The sequence below is a fragment of the Micropterus dolomieu genome, linkage group LG21 (assembly GCF_021292245.1).
Source record: "Micropterus dolomieu isolate WLL.071019.BEF.003 ecotype Adirondacks linkage group LG21, ASM2129224v1, whole genome shotgun sequence".
NCBI classification, from domain to species: Eukaryota; Metazoa; Chordata; class Actinopteri; order Centrarchiformes; family Centrarchidae; genus Micropterus; species Micropterus dolomieu.
In genome coordinates this window covers 29,041,770-29,061,811 of record NC_060170.1, presented here as the reverse complement: position 1 = coordinate 29,061,811, position 20,042 = coordinate 29,041,770, and the positions used below count along the sequence as shown (strand labels likewise).

At 41.7% G+C, this 20,042-nt stretch overlaps 2 protein-coding genes across 4 annotated transcripts; one reads left to right on the top strand and one right to left on the bottom strand.

Moving 5' to 3' along the window:
• Window positions 1-1,502: 1,502 nt before the first annotated feature.
• LOC123960278 (cytochrome P450 1A1) lies at window positions 1,503-7,328 on the bottom strand. Its single transcript, XM_046034932.1, has 7 exons — window positions 7,059-7,328; window positions 6,364-6,972; window positions 4,392-4,515; window positions 4,180-4,269; window positions 2,064-2,187; window positions 1,904-1,990; window positions 1,503-1,785 (listed from the first exon to the last, which is right to left on the bottom strand). The coding sequence occupies exons 1-7, from the start codon at window positions 7,326-7,328 to the stop codon at window positions 1,503-1,505; spliced, it is 1,587 nt and encodes a 528-aa protein (XP_045890888.1).
• A 1,430-nt stretch (window positions 7,329-8,758) lies between these two features.
• Window positions 8,759-19,956, top strand: LOC123960773 (aldehyde dehydrogenase 1A1-like). Of its 3 annotated transcripts, none has more exons than XM_046035716.1 (15): window positions 8,759-8,826; window positions 9,966-10,105; window positions 11,286-11,458; window positions 12,327-12,431; window positions 12,766-12,906; window positions 13,054-13,183; window positions 13,344-13,405; window positions 13,966-14,094; window positions 14,276-14,389; window positions 14,539-14,641; window positions 17,605-17,789; window positions 17,905-18,069; window positions 18,189-18,346; window positions 18,552-18,626; window positions 19,378-19,956. In XM_046035716.1, the coding sequence occupies exons 2-15, from the start codon at window positions 10,045-10,047 to the stop codon at window positions 19,448-19,450; spliced, it is 1,674 nt and encodes a 557-aa protein (XP_045891672.1). In that variant the 5' UTR covers window positions 8,759-8,826; window positions 9,966-10,044; the 3' UTR covers window positions 19,451-19,956. The 3 variants fall into 3 exon arrangements, with proteins under 3 accessions (XP_045891672.1, XP_045891671.1, XP_045891670.1); XM_046035715.1 differs by lacking the exon at window positions 8,759-8,826 and adding an exon at window positions 9,807-9,877; XM_046035714.1 differs by lacking the exon at window positions 8,759-8,826 and having other exon boundaries at window positions 9,866-10,105.
• The last annotated feature ends 86 nt before the right edge of the window (window positions 19,957-20,042 follow it).

Here is a 20,042-nt window from a genome sequence, read left to right as displayed (position 1 = left end):
CTTAGCATAGAGGAAACGGAACGTCATCAGCCCTCGCCAGGATACGAGGAGTTGTTGGAAGTGGTGACGCGGGCCGTGGCCAAGCTGCACATTGATTGGCCACAGGCGGTGCAGCAGCCATCGGCAGGCAGCAAACTAGATGAGCGGTTTCTGCAACACCGAGCGCCACCCCCGCGTCGGCCCCTACCATTTTTTCCGGATCTGCACAACGAGTTGTGTAGATCATGGAATAAACCCTTCTCTGCGCGGTTGTCTACGTCCCCCCGGCTGGACTACGGCAACGTGACAGGAATCAGACAGCACGGCTACGGAGCGATGCCACGAGTGGAGGAGGCACTGGCTAGCTACCTCTCTCCCAACCTCGCCTCATCCCTCCGGACGCCGGCGCTCCCCACCAAGCCGTGTCGGATGACGTCCGATTTGGTGGGCAAGGCCTACATGGCAGCGGGTCAGGCTGGTGCCAGCCTACATACGATGGCTGTCTTGCAGGCATACCAGGCCGATCTTCTTCAGGACTGTGACGTAGGCCGATCCATGGCGGCTTTGGTGGCTACGGAGCGCCATCTGTGGCTCAACCTATCAGGCATCCAGGGGAAGGAGAGGGCTTTTCTCCTGGATGCACCCCTCTCGCCTTCTGGCCTGTTTGGCAAAGCAGTGGATGCTGTCGTCAACAGGTTCCAGCACGCCAAAACTCAGGGAGAGGCATTTGAGCGATATCTCCCCCGCCGGTCAGACTCCAGGACCGCGACGGCTCAGGAAAGGCGGACGCAGCCTTCATCCAGCACCTACCGCCACAGCCAGAAGCAGAGCGTCGCTTTGCGGGATCCCCCTCAACCAACCTGGGACGCAAGACGGTGCTCTCGCCCACAGCCCCCCGGGAAGACGGATCTGAGGACCGTCATTCAGTCTCGGCGGGCCCGGGGGAAGAGGTCCTGAGACCTCGAGTAGGGGGAACCCACCACCACCTCCAGGATTTGTGTGATGCGGCTGGCTGGGCCACCCCTCACACTTTTATCCGGTTTTACAGTCTGGACCTGCCTTCTGCACCCGGCACCCGTGCGCTCTCCTCCTAGTCGTGCCGTCAGGTTCTGCACGCTGGGGGCAGGCGGGGTTTCGGTACGGCCTAAGTGGGTATCTCGTTCCCATAGTGTCGTCACCGACGCAGTTCGAGTTCCCTCGAAGGGGAATGTCTCGGGTTACGTATGTAACCCTTGTTCCCCGAGAAGGGGAACGAGACACTGCGTCGGTCCACCACACCTCACCCCGCCTGGAGTGCCTTGCTTCATAGAAAGGGCTAATGTGTGCGTGCTTATATACCCCCTCCGGTTACGCCGTCACACACTACCGTTCTAGTAACACCAATAGGATTGGAGTAGTTTCATTCATAGTTCAGCCCTGCCACGCCCAGGGGCGTTCCCATAGTGTCGTCACCGACGCAGTGTCTCGTTCCCCTTCTCGGGGAACAAGGGTTACATACGTAACCCGAGACATTTTGTGATGGTCTAAAACCTCAAGGATATGGTAATCCTGTATGGACGTGGTTTCATAGTCAGACCAAAATCAGTGCTGAGATCCAGCACCTGCCCTGGAACATTTTCAATCCGCAGCCCGTGGAGCAGCGTGGTGAGAAAGACAAACATCTCCAAACGAGCAAAACCATCACCAAGACAGCGCCTCTTCCCCATGCCAAAGATGAGAACCTTCTCCGTCAGGTCCTTGTTAAGGAGTCCCGAGAAACCAAGGAAGCGTTCTGGGCGAAATGTGTTCGGGTCACCCCAAAGATCACTGGGACATAGTGAAAAACAGTAAGTAAGTAAGTAAATAATAATAAAACAGAAAAACACATTCTTCTCAACTGAAAAGAAGATTGATGCAGTAGCATGTCTTGCTAGTGACTACTCACACATCATGATTGACTTGATACTGGTTAATGAAGACACATGTATCTTTGGGAATGAAATATCCATTCAGGGTGATGTTTCTCGTGGTACTGAGGGGGAGAAAGTGAAGTTTTCATAACAATCATAAACATGAATGGAGTGTAAACTAAACGACTGCCTTACCAGTGAGGAATAGTAAAAGGGACATATGAAGCATGACGAAACACTTCATATATGAATGCCTCCGTGAAAGGCATCTTGGGCTTATCTGCAAACCTGGGCAGTCTGGCTGTGCCAATGTGTTCATCTACAAAAGAAAAGAAAACACCAAACCCCATTAGAAATGTATGGAAAACTGGGGAGCTGTTTTAAAATTACAAACACCCCTGAGACTCAATCTGCATCTCTATTTTTTGCGCTGGAGAATGCAGCCCAAGAGAGTTATGTCATTTGACGGACCTGCAATTTGTTAATTCGTAAAGGCGAACATTTCAATGTTTTTCATGGAAATTGAGATCCCCAAATGACTGACAAAAGGGCGAAGGTAAACTAGGTCTCCATGTTCCATAATAGCTGATAGCTTTTAGCTAAGTTACGAGGACCTATGATTAACATGCCCAGGATATATTTCCAGATATCTTTCCAGACTTTATAAGTTGACTAGGATAACAGGGTCTCAGACTTTGAAGGACACGGCCTCTAAACTGGGATGTAAGTTAAGTCATTTTAAGATTTTGGCTAGTAGAGCCTTTGAAGTTGGGGTCTGCAATGATATCAAATCACCCTTTAGCAAATAGTAGGTTTATGAAATAATTGCATTATGATTACTTTTTATTCTAAACTTCATAACAACTCGAAAGTTACCTGTCAAAATGTAGCTATACATTTGAGTACACAGGTTGTATCTTTTGAGTTTGTAATATTACATGTACTTGTACTATACAACCACAATGACAAGATAAGTAACTTAAAAATGTTGCTCTCACTCATTAATAAACTTTCCAGTAAATTGTATATTAAATAGTAAATTGTAGTCCATTGTAAGCAGTAAAATAAAAGCTTCCCAGTCAATTAATGGTGTACAATTCATTTAAGTAAAGAATGTCAAACTATGTGTGTTCAGCGCCTTGCGTGTTACCGCTTTTGTGTCGGTCTGGAACAACTTTCAAACCTTTCTTTTTTTCTCTGGCTGTTTGAACCTCCCTCTCTCGTTCTGATTCATCCTGTCTCATCTTAGTGTCTCCCTCTCTCTCTCTCTCTCTCTGTGTGAAAATGCAACGTGCCTCAGAACAGGCAGCACCAGTTCTGTCAACCCACAAAAGTAGCTCTGGCGTCAGCAAATTGGACTGATCTTTTGTGAGTTTCTCTGGTGGCTGTTGGACTCTGTCTGTCTGGAAAGGGCACTGGGGTTGCCCTTTGTTGGGTTTTTGTTATGTAGATTCTGCCTGAAGTTTTGATACAACCTAATATACGTACATCACATATGCCTGGATACAGCTGTGATGGTGATACATTTATTCAAAGAGTTGCGCTTTCACCTGTTTTCAACTTTATGAAAACTTTTCTGGCACAAATGTTAACAAATAATTTATCTATGTAATAATAATAAAAATACTGTAAGGGTGGTTTTTGTTAACTTCAACTCTGATGGTTGCTTATTTAGTCATGAATATCCAGCGTAATACAGTATCTCACAAAAGTGAGTACACCCCTAATATTTTGTAAATATGTGATTATATCTTTTCACGTGACAACACTGCAGAAATGACACTTTGCTACAAGGTAAAGTAGTGAGTGTACAGCTTGTATAACAGTGTAAATCTGCTGTCCCCTCAAAATAACACATCACACAGCCATTAATGTCTAAACCGCTGGCAACAAAAGTGAGTACACCCCTAAGTGAAAATTTTCCATTTTCCATTTTCCCTCTTTTCCCATTTTCCCACTTTTGAGAGATACTGTATGTCATATCTCAAATGTTAAGACCTACAACAGCCACAATATTTGCTCATTAGTGAAGTGTTAATCATAATGAGCAACCTCACTACGAGTCATTCATTAAAACCGACACTGGACAGGCCCTCGCAATTTAGCCTTGCATGAATTCTTTCTCTTTAGATAGGATGCATGCAGTAACACTCTGTAAGCACTGAATTTGCCTGTTAGAGTTAGAGTTATTTTCTAGCAAAGATGTATGTATACAAATAAAAAGGATAAGTGTACATTTTGTTGTACACTTGTGTACATTTTGTTCAATATGGAAAGCAGAGACTGGTCATATTTAAACCAAAGACAACACCTATCTCCTGGTGTATTCTGTCCTGGATGTCAGGGAACTTGATCAGGTACAACAGGCTCCACTGTAAACCAGCAATGATGGTGTCAAACCCTTAAAAAATCACAAACAACACAACTGTAGTGAAAAGAGAGTCATCATCTTCATATGATCAATTTAATCTCATTATCAGCAGTATCAATGATAATATAAGTGACATTTCCAGTGTGTCTAACCTGCTCCAAAGATGTCTATGACACTGTGAATGATCTGAGAGTTGGAGAGAGTAGACGTATCCTTATTTTCTTCTCTGTGCTCGCAAAGTGCAATCAGAGCATCTGTAATGTCCCGGATATAGTTCTGCAGTCACACACATACACACATACAATATGACAGGATATTTAATAATGATTGTGTTGTTGTCCTTCTTAAACAATTAACATCACTGAAACATCAAGCAATCTTTAGGATAACTATAGGGTGATTAATTATTATGCTGAAATAGAGGTTCAAGTTAAATAACAATAATTATGAAACAGAAAGTCATCAGTTATGGTACGACGCGTGTCTTCCAGTGAGATTCTAATTCCTAATTAGAGTGTGTGCGAACATTTTAGCCACTCTGCACAAGAACAAAGGTCCCTCCCTGGGAACTTGTTTGTTATTTTTTTGGCTTCAGTTGCACTTACAGCTACTACTGCATGAGTGCAATTTGAGATTAAATAGTGGACAGCAAATTAGTGGGACAGATTTGAAGAAATCAACAACTTAAAGACACATCCACCACTTTAGGCTGTAGTGAAAACACTCTGTTTGGATTTTGTGTTCACTGTGCAATACATGGGATAAGGTTATTCATCAAACCAGTGATCAGTTAGTCAATATCAATACATTCTTATAATATTCAGCAAATTATTGTGGTGGCTTGATCTTGAGAGGCATGTGATCTTTTTGTCATTGCATATTATTAAGAACTCTTAAATTGTGAATTAGGGGAGACCAGGGATCGTAAATAAATAATATTAAACACTAGAATCAATCTTACCATAACTCTTCAGCTAAATTATTGTTTCTCCACCATAGACCGTATATAAAAAGTTCTCCACATGGTAGCCTATGTGAAGCAGGAGGGGAGACCGAGGATGGTTGTAACACGAGTCAGTTGAAACACATCCAATTTCTCCAATCAGGAACAAGTTACAAATCAAGTTACAAATCAAGTTTAGAAGGAAACAATTTATTTTACTTAATTTATTTTTGTTATTGCATTGCCTCTTTGTAGTTAAACTCAAAAACACAATAAAAAAATGTTTATTGTGTGTCTATGTAGATATCTTTCGTGGAAATTCTTAGTGCTAATGTTTTAGCTGTAAGGTAAGCTAGTTCATGGCTACAGAAGTCTGGGTTAGTTGTAAAAGAAAGTGTAAGAAAATGTTTAGTTGTATTTATTTGTTCATTTTTTGAACTTCAGTATGTGACACAAACACAGTAATGTTTAATTGTTTTCATATTATGTTAAAATGTAAAGGTCTACACTCCAGGAGTCTCATATGTCTGTCACCACTGTGACAAACAAGCACATACACTAATATCACACACGCACACACACACACACACCAGTTATGTTAAAAATGAATTGAAGTGTTGAAAAAAGAGCTTACAATATGATGTTTTTCTCATGTACCTTATTTTATAATGTTACATTTCACCCCAGTGTATGTTACAGCTGACCCAGACAATGGGGGGGAATTGTAACGTTTTACTCCTTGTTTGAGACTAAACCGTGCATTTCTGTCTGTGTTGCAGACATAACAGTTACACTATTTAATTGCAGACACATGTAACTAGTTTGTTTCACATTTTGAATGTACTGACTTAAAAGATCTCTGAGATACAGACAGAAATGTCAAAAAGGTTACAACCATAACCAGTCTCCCGCTACTCTTCTACTTTACTAAAGTAGTAAAGTAGAAGACTTTAGTAAAGTAGTAAATTAAAAAGACAGCCTTCGATGTTGTGGGTCTGATTAAAATAGTTAATATGGAGAGCTCCAAAATGCTGAGATGTTGTACATCATCAAATAACATCTCAGCCTCCAAAACAGCAGTAGTTGATTATACTGCAGTGTCTCACCGTGTAATTCTACAACTTTTGCAATTTATTTTCATTTAAGCAAAAGTCTACAAGTGTATCTGCCAGCCTCCTTACCTTGTCAAATGTGTTGATGTGTTCCTCAATGCTCTGCTCCATGAATCCGTTCATCCTGCGGATGTGCTGGACCATCTTCCTCAGAGATGGACTTGGAAAGTAGCGGAACACAGGGAAAAAATCTGCCAGGTTCCCGGCTGCAAAGATCCTCAGGACCTCATTGTTGATGTGAACAATCGTGAGGAATTCTTTGTCATTGTAGTCATACCTTTTCCCAAAACAGAGGGCACAGACAACATTTGCCACAGAGGTTACTAGGGGCATCACTGGATCGATACCTGTCATGTCCCCTTTAGCAGCAGCCTGTTCCCGAATCATTTCCACCATCTCAGCTGCCTCAGCACAGACATGCTCCTCCAGCAGGCAGGTGGCACCAGATCCTCTGGGCTCAGCCTGGGAGAATGACCTGAGGGCATTCTTACACAGCTTCTTATGATGCATCCAGGCCGGTCCATACTTCTCACTGAAGGTCATACTGGTCCCATTGGCTATAGCAGAAAAGGTGAATAGGTCAGGTCGCCCAGCAAAAGCTTCTCCCTGACGAACCAGCGCCTGTCTGATGGTGGTGTATCCACTCAGGACGACAACAGTTAAAGAGCCCAGACGCACCTGGAAGAATGAACAAATGACTGAATGAATAAGCCAAAACTAAATCCTCAGTCCATCTAAACATTTTCAACACATACAGTATATACCTTGAAAACGTCGCCATACTGGAGCCTCAAGCGAGTTAAAGAAAGGTGAATCTGGTCCCCGATCTGGAAAAGATTGCCGACAAGAGGCCACGGCGCGGGCCCAGGAGGTGGGGAAAAATTTGTGTGGTCCAATTGGGAGTAGTGGTGGTGGCTCTTTCGGCCCCTGAGGGCCATCAGGAGGAGGGAGAGGAGACACAGAGCAACAGTGACACTAGACAGAGAGGCACAAGGATTCTCCTTGATGGGCAGAGTCTCGAACTTCAGTTTCATATTGGCAGGTAAACTGCAAATCTAGAAGCCATAAAAAGTGAAAGTTAAAACTTGTCTGTAAGATGGAAACATTACATTACTATAAATCGAGACATTGATGCTCATAATTTAGAGGATTCAAGTAAGTAGTAGGCTACTAAAAGAAAAGAGAAAGGCAAAAAAGACAGAAAGGAATATGGCAAACAATGGTGATAGAAAACTCACCACGCAGTATACTCTGTAACTTTATAAAAAACAAAGTAGAGAGCTGGACCCGGATAACAGAGAGCAGAGCGGACACCAAAATACTCAGCACACGGTCTGATGAGAGTAGCTCACAGTCCGGGATGTCCCTTTCAGCTGCAGCCAGGCCCCCTGCAGCAGAGGGAGCTGCTGCCCACTCACAATAGAGAGGCGCGCATGGCGAGAAACTTGGCTCACAGTGAAGTATGAGTTTGGTCCGGCCAACCAGTGACTGCATCGGCCCATTTAACCGCAGACCGGAACCAAGGGCCCCTCCTCTCCTTGTCCCTCGCAGAGTGTTTTAAAGGGCTCATATGTCATGGAATCTGTTTCAAAATATACAGGGATAGGAAAATACCAAGAAAACCAACACTGTCCATGAGCACCCTGAAAATGTACCATGACCATCCAATTCATGTACAAAACAGTGTGGTACTTGTACTTTTGTTTAACAATGTCATTTCTTTAATGAGTCACAAGGGTGCGCTCTCTGTCTGCTCAAATTGACTTAATGTCACCTAGAGTTTGGACTGAGGTCATGCTCTCAGGCTGCTGTGGTTTGTCACTGATTTGCATCACCCAAATCGTCATACATGACATCACAAACACAATGCTTCAGGAAGAGTGGACAAAATAACAGGAACACCTTACAGTGTATTGCAATACAATACAATCTCGCATACAAGTTTACAGAAGTAAAAGCTGAATCCACACCTCTCTGACATGCACCATCAACAATAAAGGACAGATTATTTGTGCCTTAAATTAGGAAAAGCATGTGGATTTGCCCACTATTAAAATAACTGGAAAATCATCAACTAATAGTTTTATATCTGGCCGATTTTACTGTCCTTTCATTCTAGCAGATTTCATTTTGTATGTTTTGTAATACTTATCTTTTGGCCTAATTTACCAAAGCCCTTTTTTTCTTTCTTTTCTTTAAGTTCTGTCCTTTTATTCTCTCCTCACTCTTTTTTCCCACCTTCTCCCTTGTGGCTTCATCCCACATTTTTTCCTCTTTTCGTCCATTTCCTCCTCTCCAGTTCTCTCACTCTACATCTTTCATTCCTTTTTATTCTCTTTTCTTTCTCACTCTCCACCGAACCGTCAATTTAGCTCAAGCTCAACTGTGGGACACCCGGTGCTGTCAGGCCGAGCGACAGCTCCTTTGACCCGGTGGCCCATGTCCTCTCCAGGCCAAGGCGGTCCAGTCTTGTCATTAGCTCTGGCAGACAGAGCCGAGACACACACTGACTCTGTGGAGCCAGACTAGAAGGTGAAGTGTCTACATGAACATGTTACTTATTCAAGCATTAAAGCAAGACCAGGGTAATAGACCTAACACCCACACACACAATGCCACAAACATGAAATGAGCATGTTAGCATGCTCAAAATGTAGCTAAACTAGCCAGACTGCTGCTACTTCTGTAACACTGATACTGTATGTTTTGATCAAAAATGAATACCAGCTATAATTCCTCACAGAGGCACAACTTGTTTGCACAATACTGTTTTTTGAAGAATAATTTCTTAATGCTCCACTCACAATAGACTGTATGACTAAACCAGACCCACTGCCTTCAAGCTTCAAGTTAATAAAAAGGAGCTTTATATACATAAGTCTGGGAAGATGGTTTCCACAGTGTTTTGCAACTTTCTCCAACAGCAGTTCTGTTGCTCTTTCCATTGTTTAACAGTGGTTAATTACAGAGGTTGTGTTTCCAGACAGCAGAGACCAAAATAGGCGCACCAGACAAAGTTATGTGATCGCATTGTTCCTGGGAGACAGCAAAGCAGCAGGAGGCCCCTTATCAAAGCAAACATCTTCCCAATTATGTTTGCGGCCTTATAGATAGGGCCCTATCCTCTGCTGCATGTGGACAGGGCACAGTTGAGCCAAAGTGATGCATTTGTCACTACTACACCACTACTTCAAAGACTGAGAAGTCCAAATGTTTGGCCTTGCTCACAGCAGATTTCTGTATGCTTCAGCTGATATTAAAACGTTAATTTGGAATTTGTGTTTCATGGGGATAAAAGCAATTAATGAAGAGTAGGCCTATTTCAGAAAGAATAGCCTACATCAACCAAACGATGCAGGTACTAAGTTATTTTTTACTTATCTGACATCAACCAAATCATGCAGGTACTAAGTTATTTTTTACTTATCTGTATGTGTTTATAATACATTAAATGTACATAAAATATCAACGAAAACACTTCACCATTCTCTATAATGTAGGCTACTGTGCTTCATGGTCAAAGAAACTGAGAGGTGCGCGCGCCGGCCACGTGGGGTAATCTAGGATTGGTTCCATATGAACGGTGATTAGCGCATGCAGCGGGACCCTCAGAGGACCAAGGAGAACTCCTGGTGAGACGGTACGTGATGCTGCTGATTTCTGTTTTGTAGCGCTGAGTGCGGCAGGTATATAAAGCTGCTCGACGGGTCTCCTGTCCACTGACGGGGAGAGGAGACAGGCGGCTGCAACATGCCAGTGACCGGAGAGCGAATCCACCAGACTGCAGGCACCTCATCGGTATCTTCAACAGGTAACACAACTTTTGGAGACTTCTGAATTATGAAGCCATTAAATCTTCAATTTACTACATCCCGAATTTGACAAACATGTTCACATTATGTTTTTGTAGTGAAAATAGCAGACTAGATCATGTAAGATATTGGACCAAACTAAACATGGAGAAGCTGCATTGTGCATTACAGAGCTGGAACAAACTCCCAGAGGACAGTTAACCACCTTTAAATCCAGGTTTAAAAATGTTAAAAACGCGTATGCTCTGCACAGCATTTTACTTCAATTCTCACCATGAATTACCCTTTAAAGGGCTTCTATTCTTTTAATTAACGTTTTAATGGGTTTGTTTTCCTTCTATTATTCTTGTGTTTTTAATGCATTATAAGCATTTTAAATTACCTTTGTGTGTGAAATGTGCCATAACAATGAACTTCAGTTCATTTTTTGTTATTTGTTGCAGGTCTATGTGTAGTTAATTCAGTTATTTATACTGTCTTTATGTATTTTTGTTTGTTTCATTTTAACAAAAAATATTAAAATATTAATTATGCTGCAGAATTTCCTGGAAGTACCACAAAGAAAAGAAAGTGACTACAGCTAATTAAGCTTAAAGTTAAATATTTTGAATGGACCAGATGACAAATGACAAAACACCGCAAGTTAGTACATACTGTGATGTATTAATATTTACAATGTAGTGGTCTGTTCCTCCTTACGTGCCCCTGCATGCAAGGTAGAATATTCTTAATCACCTCTTTTTCATCATGCAATCATTCACGTGTTCACACAATAGAGCTCCTTTAAAATTAAATCTTTCTTGCAAATATGATGAAGCACACCTCTGGTAGTATTTTGCCTGCACCCTGCTGTTCTCCAGCTCTCTGTCCAAATGAGGTCAGTCCAGTCCACAGCTCAGAGCCAGCCCGACTTTATGGTGCCAGTCGTAACCCTTGACCCTGTGGTGTTACCCCGCTGGCAATGCCAGTACCTCATTTGGCACAGTTTCTCTCTGGCGGGTTAGGGTGGCAACTTATGCAGAGGGTTTTGATTACACTTGAAAGGAGCTATTCTCACTCAGGGATCCAGATATTAACTTTCACAATCAAATATTCACACACACACACATGCAGTAAAGTGTATGTGTACACAATCCGCATGCACAAAAACAAGCTTGAGTGGGCATTTATCTTTTTCAGACGGAAAGCATACCCACATGAACTCCCAGCCCGACAACAGCCACCAGCAGCAGTCTGGTAACGGGTGCAACTACCGGGGTCCAAACCAGAGCCAAAAACCAAAGCATGTAGACGGACCTGAGACGCAGGCCCTGCCCATGCCAATTACAGACCCCCCAATTCAGTACACTAAGGTAGGCTGCACCCAACAGTCAAGAGTCAAAACAATCAGGCCAGAACCGAACATGAGGAATGATACACCACTGAGCTCCAGTTTGGTTCAGATTCCTTTGTTCCTAGAGGGCGTTTTACAGAATGTCACATCATTTACTACTCATACACTCAGGATTTAGGGATTTTAGTAGAACATGCAACTCAACCGCGGTTGGCATTTTTGGTTTGGCTATCTCAGTTATTAGTATGGTACTGTGTGCAGAAAAATCCACTGCAGAGAGATCATTGTTGGTGTTTACATCAGGAAGTCAAATTCTGATTTGAACTTTGAGTCACAGATGGTTCGGATGGTTTTGATATTTTGCTTTCATCCTCATGTATTGTGTATCATGGGGGGCAATGTGTTGCTTTCTTTCAAGCAACACATCTGGTCTCTATTTCGGGCTTCTCAACCTGTTAAGAAGAGGTTCAGTTGCCCTTTAATATGGTATTGTGTATCAGTGATGTAGAAATTTAATATTTATGGATAATGTCTACAATGAAAATGAAAAACGTGGCTTGTAATTAGAGGAGAATGGAGAGTTTTTTATAAGATGAAACCAAATAATTCCTTGTCCTTTATCAGTGAGGGTACTGAAGAATGTAATTACCTGAAAATAAGCTTTAAAGCATTCAGATGCATCTCATAAAAAATATCAGAGCAGGAAAAATGACTCCCACTAAATACAGGACGCCTGTTTTATCAGGCTGAGAAGAGCTGATACACTGCGTCATGTGTTTAGGATGGTCTTTAAGGCAAAGAGCGGGGGAGATACCACTTTAAGAAAATAAATAACTTGAAGAATCTGTTGCGTATGAACCTTTTCTAATTCTCCTCTGGTATCTCAGTTGTTCATCAATAACGAGTGGTGTGAGTCCCGCAGCGGAAGAAAGATTCCCGTGCATGATCCCGCCACAGGGAAGCTGCTGTGTGAAGTGGAAGAGGCTGACTCCGTGAGTATATTATACATTACCAATAAATCACATGCTTTTTAGCTCTGCATTAGCAGGGATTCGAACATAGAGGTGGAGGAGTTATTTTGTGAATATGTTTTTTATACAGAGTCTGTAGAGCTGTATCACCTGTGTTGCTCTTCCTGAAGTTTCTTCCACTTTTTTGAGGGGAGATTGTGGTTTCTTATCCAATTTGAGGGTCAAAGCAAAGGGGGCACCGTATGCTGTAAAGTCCTTTGAGGCAGTTTTGTGATTTTTGATAACATGATAAATAAAATTTCTTTTGTTTTCTTTTGGACTTTTGTGACCATTTCCTCCACTTGACCTCTTTTAGGAAGATGTGGACAAAGCAGTGAGGAGTGCCAGAGCCGCCTTCCAGATTGGGTCACCATGGCGGTCTATGGATGCTTCAGACCGAGGTCAACTACTCAATAAACTTGCAGACTTAGTGGAGAGAGACCGGCTACTACTGGCAGTGAGAAAAACATGCCCACACACACACAATAAATCCTCAGTTTGAATATTGCTTCACAAAATGTGGGTTTGCAGTAAAAGATCAGCTGATTTATTACCACGACGCAATGACACTTAGATACTAATTACTGTGTTTTTGTATTTCTAGACACTAGAAGCTCTGGACTCTGGCAAAGTGTTCCTTATGGCATATTTTGTAGATCTCATGGCCACAATCAAAACCTTGAGATATTATGGAGGCTGGGCAGACAAGATTCAAGGCAAAACCATCCCTGTAGGTGAGTGACCCTCTTGTCACTAACATTCTGATACCTCACAATTTTAAATCATAGATTTAGATTCTAGTTATAGCCATGATTTAAAATTGTGTTTTAACATAAACACTTAAAGCCAAAGTGTGTACAAAGCTATCACGAATGAACTATATATATTTTTTAGATGGAGACTATTTCACTTACACACGACATGAGCCCATCGGAGTGTGCGGCCAGATCATTCCTGTAAGTAGAAAAAAATGATTCTGTAGAAACACTAGCCAGACTGAATACACAACACCAACAAATGTTTACCTAATTCATTTATTTCTAAAGCGACTGTAGACACTGTAATGAGCAAGGCGGTAGTTTATGTAAGCATATCATTAAAACATTTACATATCTATCTAGAATATTTTCTTGTTTTAGGTCTAAAACTAAACTGTTATTTCATTGAGTTTTATATACTGTATGTATGCATTAATCCAATGAGATTAAATCAGTAAAAATACTGTATTCTGTATATATGTGTCAATTTAACAACAGAGAAAAACAATAAATATTGCTAACCATTTGAAGATATTCAATGACGTGTCCAGCTGTGTCACATCCTTGTCTTAGTAAATTTATCATCATATATGACTTCAAAGTGTAAAGCGTAACCAGAATATTTTGTGCACCTGTATGGTCCTGCTGTAAAGGAAAGACAGCAGATAGATATTTGTTATACTTACAGGAAACTTGGCAATTCTACAAAGTCCTCATGTTGTTGAATCTTTAACATGTTTATGCGTTTTGGCCCACAGTGGAACTTCCCTGTAATGATGTTTGCATGGAAAATTGCTCCTGCTCTCTGCTGTGGGAACACTGTAGTCATCAAACCTGCTGAACAGACCCCATTATCAGCCCTGCACATGGCTGCGCTCATCAAAGAGGTACTTGGATTATTACTGTTTCCTCCCAACAATGATATAAGAACAAAGAACACTTGGACAAAAGCCTAAAACACAGCTGTAAACATAGAAAGACTGCTCTAAGATTATGTGTCAGTTAAAGATGAGCATGTGTAGGCCTACAGGCTGTTATTATATCTCTCCCTTGTCTCTCTGTGTTCAGGCTGGTTTTCCTCCAGGAGTGGTGAACGTAGTGCCAGGTTATGGTCAGACAGCAGGCTGTGCCATTTCCCACCACATGGACATCGACAAAGTAGCCTTCACCGGATCTACTGCGGTTAGTGGTATCTATTGAAAGGAAAAATTGAGCGTCTTGTTCCTTTTCTTCTCATCAAGTGTTTTAATGCCCTTTGCTCCTATTTGTATCAACTCTTTCACTGTAATGTAACTGTGTTGCTGGCTTACATTGTTGTCATTGGTTGCCAGGTTGGGAAAGTCATCCAGAAGGCTGCAGGTGACAGCAATCTGAAAAGAGTTACACTAGAACTCGGTGGAAAAAACCCAAATATTGTCTTTGCTGACTGTGACTGTGAGTAGGCTTTATAGTTACTTTTTAATGGAAGGGTTCTTTTTGTATTCTTTGCACTGTTGATTAGGGCATGATGGGTGTGTAAGATTTAGTGGCATCTAGTGGTGAGGTTGCAAATTGCAACCAACAGTCTAGTCTACCAGTAACCCCTACCCTTTCAAATAGTGTAGATTAGCTACGGTGGCTGACACAGGAAAAAAGGTGTCGTCTTCTGAGAGTAGCCAGTCAAGATATGAGGTTTCTTTAGGTAGATTAGAAAATAAAACCGTTTAACCGTTTAATAGCTTCGCGTCTGGCCGAACAAAGCCCCTTAACTGTGATGTAAGCATGGAAAATGTAAGTCAAGAGTGTGTAACATGTCACTGTTTCTGCACCACAGTCCAATGTAAACCACATAATAGATAAAGTTTATACAAACATTGACAATGCAAACACATTACTTCTCTCTGTGATTATGGACCCTCAACAAAACTGCCCGCCAGGCACCTGCAATAATATCTGGTACTTTGATAGCAGTTGCTAAAATAGATCTTGGTTATGACAGCAACATTTAATCACTTCCTCTTTTGTGGTTTTGCCTGCAAAATATGTTTTTGCAGAAATGCTTTATTTGGAGTTGAATTGAAAGCTTTTACTTTGAAAAATTCTGAACTACATTTAAAGAGTGTTGCCTGCTTTATACACCTCTGAAAGAGCTGTCAGAAAACGTAATTCCCCTAAATGTCCCTCTGCCTGGAGACACTAGGGAAATGAAAAAGCATCTGTAGGTTGATGCGGATCAAACACTGGAACACAGCACACGTGACCAAGTGACAGTTTCTGCATGATCAATTTGTTGAAGAGAGAAAAAAAAAGACGTGGAATTGAACTCACAACCTTCTCAGTAAGAGTCCTGCACTTCAACAACTGAGCTAACTGAAGACCATGATAATCACTTTAAACATTATGCCTTATATTCTCACCCAGGATCTTATGGATAAAAAAATTGCTCTGATGCAAAACTTATTTGCCGACCCCTGCTTTATATTACTACTTCTTCTTCTTCTTCTTCTTCTTCTTCTTCTTCTTCTTCTTCAAACATACATATTGAGGATTCTGATGAGTGTCTACATTGCCAGAGTTCTACAAGAAGAAGAAGAAGAACGTAGTGACGAAACGCACTCTGTAGCGCTGTTTGTCCGTTTTGGATTACTGTAGAAACATGGCGGCCCAACATGGCACCCCAACATGGCTTATGCCTTATGTACGTTCTTTATACCCCACTGAAAACATAGTTAGATATTGTATTGTATGGATATTATACTGCATTTCTGTCAACAGATCCTCAGAAATATTACACACTGGACCTTTAAAGGTGCAATGTGTAAGACATGGCCAAATTTTTAGTTTGCATAAAAAAAAAACATTCTAAAAGTGTACAAAATTATCAACAGAATGTGAAGAAGTAACACAATTGTCATTATGTCAAATACTTATGTGTGCTGTGTTGCAGAGATATCTAATGAAGTTAGCATGCTAACCAGCTAGCCCCAGTCCATCCCCTCTAGTAATGCCACTGTGTACTTCAAGAGGTGAAAGTCAATTAGTGTAGCTCAGGCTCTTCCCCATGTAGTTTCATCTGGGAGACTTGCTTGGATGTATAAAACCTCTTAAACCCTGCGGGGTCGCCCGCTTTAGCTGCTTCTAAGCTGCTTAGATCGTTAATCCAAATAAAAGTTATAATATACATATATATACATAATATCAGTATGGACATGCTACACATCGTTAGATCGGTTAGATTCTCCACAATTCAATAATTCAGTTTAAGGGGAACAACAAGCCCCAAAGTCTAATTCTTTTAGCAAATAAAAGCCCGGGCTACTATTCAAAGTTTTACGGTAGCTATATGAATTCTGTAACTGTAACCTGTTTTTCACTTACAGAGCACACCCATGGCAGTTAGCAGCAGTTGTGATATAATGTGCTGTAGTTTGAATTCAACAGAGAGTACACATCATACCTTTAACATGATTAAAAAGGAAAATATGAAAAATCAATTTACATAAAATACACAGAATAAAATTTACATAAAACAAACCTACAAGACTGTGGAGCGACCACCACGGCGCTGACAGGTAAAGAATATAAAATATATCAGCCAACAGTCATAAATGGAGTTATATAACTAAAGTTCAGGAACAGGACCACGCCTCTCTCTCACTAATTCGACCACCTGCGCCTCATTCAATTCCTCCAGTCAACCACCCATGCATCATTCTTTTCATCCACCTGTGCCTCTCTAATCCAATCACATGCACTCACATATATAAGCCTGTCTAACCCCTTTTCTCTCCCGTTTCTCAGTTCTCACATCCCTCCCACCCAAACCCTGTTTTTTTCACCTCTTTTAACGCGCGGTGGCTCAGTAGACAGCACTGCGACCTCACAACAAGAAGGGTCTAGGTTTAGACCTCGCTCAGCCCAGGCCTTTCCGTGCGGAGTTTGCATGTTCTCCCCGTGTTTGCGTGGGTTTCCCCGGGTGCTCCGGTTTCCTCCCACCATCAAACACATGCACACTAAAATACATAATTCTGCCAAGTAATCATTTTGTCTTTTTCTACAACAGGAACCACAGGGGGGGTTCATAAGCAAGCTGCTTATCAAGACGAGCGCCCACCCTGAGTCTCGACCCCCCAGATTCCCAGCCGCTCCAGCCACCAAACCCTAAACAACCTCCTTCATCCCCCCATTCTCGACCCCTTCATCCCTCTCCCCACGACCCCGCCATCATAAATACTCTTCATTATCCAAATAAACTACCCTTTTTATACCTCATATTGGCGTGGACCTTGTTAGTGAAATTGCAGTGGTAGTGATGGAGCTCAAACAGGGACCACACTGTATCCCTCCTCTTACTTTCTGTCAGCAGTCTAGCTGCAGCACTTTAGACTTAAATGTGTGTGTGTGTGTGTGTGTTGCAGTAGAGTATGCAGTGGAGCAGGCCCACAGTGGTCTGTTCTTTAACCAGGGCCAGTGCTGCCTGGCTGGATCCAGGGTGTTTGTAGAGGAACCGATATACGAGGAGTTTGTCCACCGCAGTGTAGAGAAGGCCAGATCCAGTGTCCTGGGAAACCCGTTGCTGCCGGGGGTAGACCAAGGACCACAGGTACAGAATACAGTTAGGCTACTTTCCATATTTGACAGTGGTTGGATTGTCTGATAGGTCAACAGAACACAAACTTACCTACAGAATCAAACATCTCCACTTCCACTTTCTGCAGATTGACCAAAAGCAGTTTGATAAGATCATGGATCTGATAGAGAGTGGCAAGAGAGAGGGAGCCACACTGGAGTGTGGGGGATCCGTGTGGGGTCAGCAGGGACTTTTCATCCAACCCACCGTCTTCTCAAATGTCACAGACGATATGCGCATCGCCAAAGAAGAGGTGCTGTGTACACATGACAAATACATGGATCATCTGTCTCCTCATTTTACCACCTGTGTTATGAGTTTCCTCCTCATGTAACCTTTTCATCATTGTCTCCACATTTACCTCCTTCTCAGATTTTTGGTCCAGTGCAGCAGATCATGCGTTTCAGTAGCATCCATGAAGTCATCCAGAGAGCCAACGCCACACACTACGGCCTGGCAGCGGGAGTGTTTACTAATGACATCGACAAAGCCCTAACAGTCTCTTCTGCTCTGCAGGCTGGAATGGTCTGGTAGGGATCACACCCTCTAATATTCATCTTTCAGTCCAGGGTTGAGCAGTAAATCTGAAGTGTCTGCTGTGCAAATTCTCACAGAAACTTTCCTCCTTTAGCAATTTTTACATTGCCACATAGTAATGTCTTTTGTAAAATGACTGGTGAACAACCTGTGATTTTATGTAACAAGGTCAGGTTCCCTAATTTGTCTTTTTTTTAGGGTGAACTGCTACAATGCCATGAGTGCTCAGTGTCCCTTTGGTGGTTTCAAGATGTCTGGGAATGGGAGGGAACTGTGAGTGATACTATCGCATATTATCTCAGGTTTAGCATGGTGGTTACTCAGAGGTGTAGGTTTGGTTTCAGAGGTGACATGGGCCCAATAAAAATGTTTTTTGACATTTCCATTGTCAACAATGGACCTCTAAACTCAATAAATAATGTTTTATTTCTATCTTTACTATAAACAGCTCTGTCCAGTTCTAGCATTTTAGGAGAATTAGTTGTAAATTACATTTTTTACCTGCAAACTCAGAGGAGTTGGAGAGACTTTTTTAAGTCCTGAGTAGTGTCTGCAGGCTTCCTCACAAGCTGCATATAGCCTCAACAACCTCCACCAAGAAAGAAGGGCAGCTTGATTGTTGCTTAACAGACAAAATCTGTGGCAAAAAGTCCTCAAGTACTCTCTTCCACTTGTAAAGCTTAGTGCCATGAGCACATGGTTAATCACTGTAGGCCACATTTTGATCAACTCAGAGTTTCTTACATTTTGGATTTTGGTGGGTTGACATTCAGAGGAAATTCTTTAGAGGCGTTTAAGTGAATGAACCAAACAGAAACTATAAAAGTAGGATTTTGAGAATCCACACTCCCCAGTCCACAATGGAAATTACACCTTTGCTGCTACTACATGCATTTATTCGGGTCCACCACACAGCTATATATGGGTTTGTACTTTTAACATTGCAACTTGACTGGTAAATGTTGCTCATTTAATGTGAGGAAACTACTATCCTTATATAATCAGTGGTGTTTTTTTATTTCAGGGGGGAATATGCTCTCCAGGAGTACACTGAGGTCAAGGCAGTCACCATCAAACTGTCACGGAAGAACTCATAATACCGTCATATCACAGGACCCTCCCACTGTTCATGCCTTCAGATCCTTGCCTCTACATTTTACAACAATCAGATGGCACCTGGATGTTTTGAATGCATTGTCGATTCTGTGTCACTACAGGAACATTTATTTCTGACAAGATAATTCTAAAATATTTCTATTTTATTGACTTAAATGTTGTGTCTCTTTCTGCAACAATGCTGACTTTCATTTATCTATGTTCTTCCGGTGTACTATCTCAGATGTGTATAACATTTTAGTGGATGTTCTCGATAGTAGTGTCTGTTATGTGTTAGTTTAAGAGAACCTGTTTTTGCTCAGATGTACCTACTTAAATAGCACTTTGCCAGAAAACAATTATTTCAATAGGTGTCAAAAGATGAAACTAAAATTAAAAAGTCATTTTACATACTATTTACAGGGATTTCCAAATGAAATCAATAAAAGTCTTGAACCAACATTGAAAACCAGTAAACTTTACACTGATTGCAATGTAGATAACATGATCACACCCACTCCATCTGTATTACAAGAAGTTACAGCAATGTGTTGTTGTTTTTTACATTTTTTCTAGTAATACTAGTAATACAGA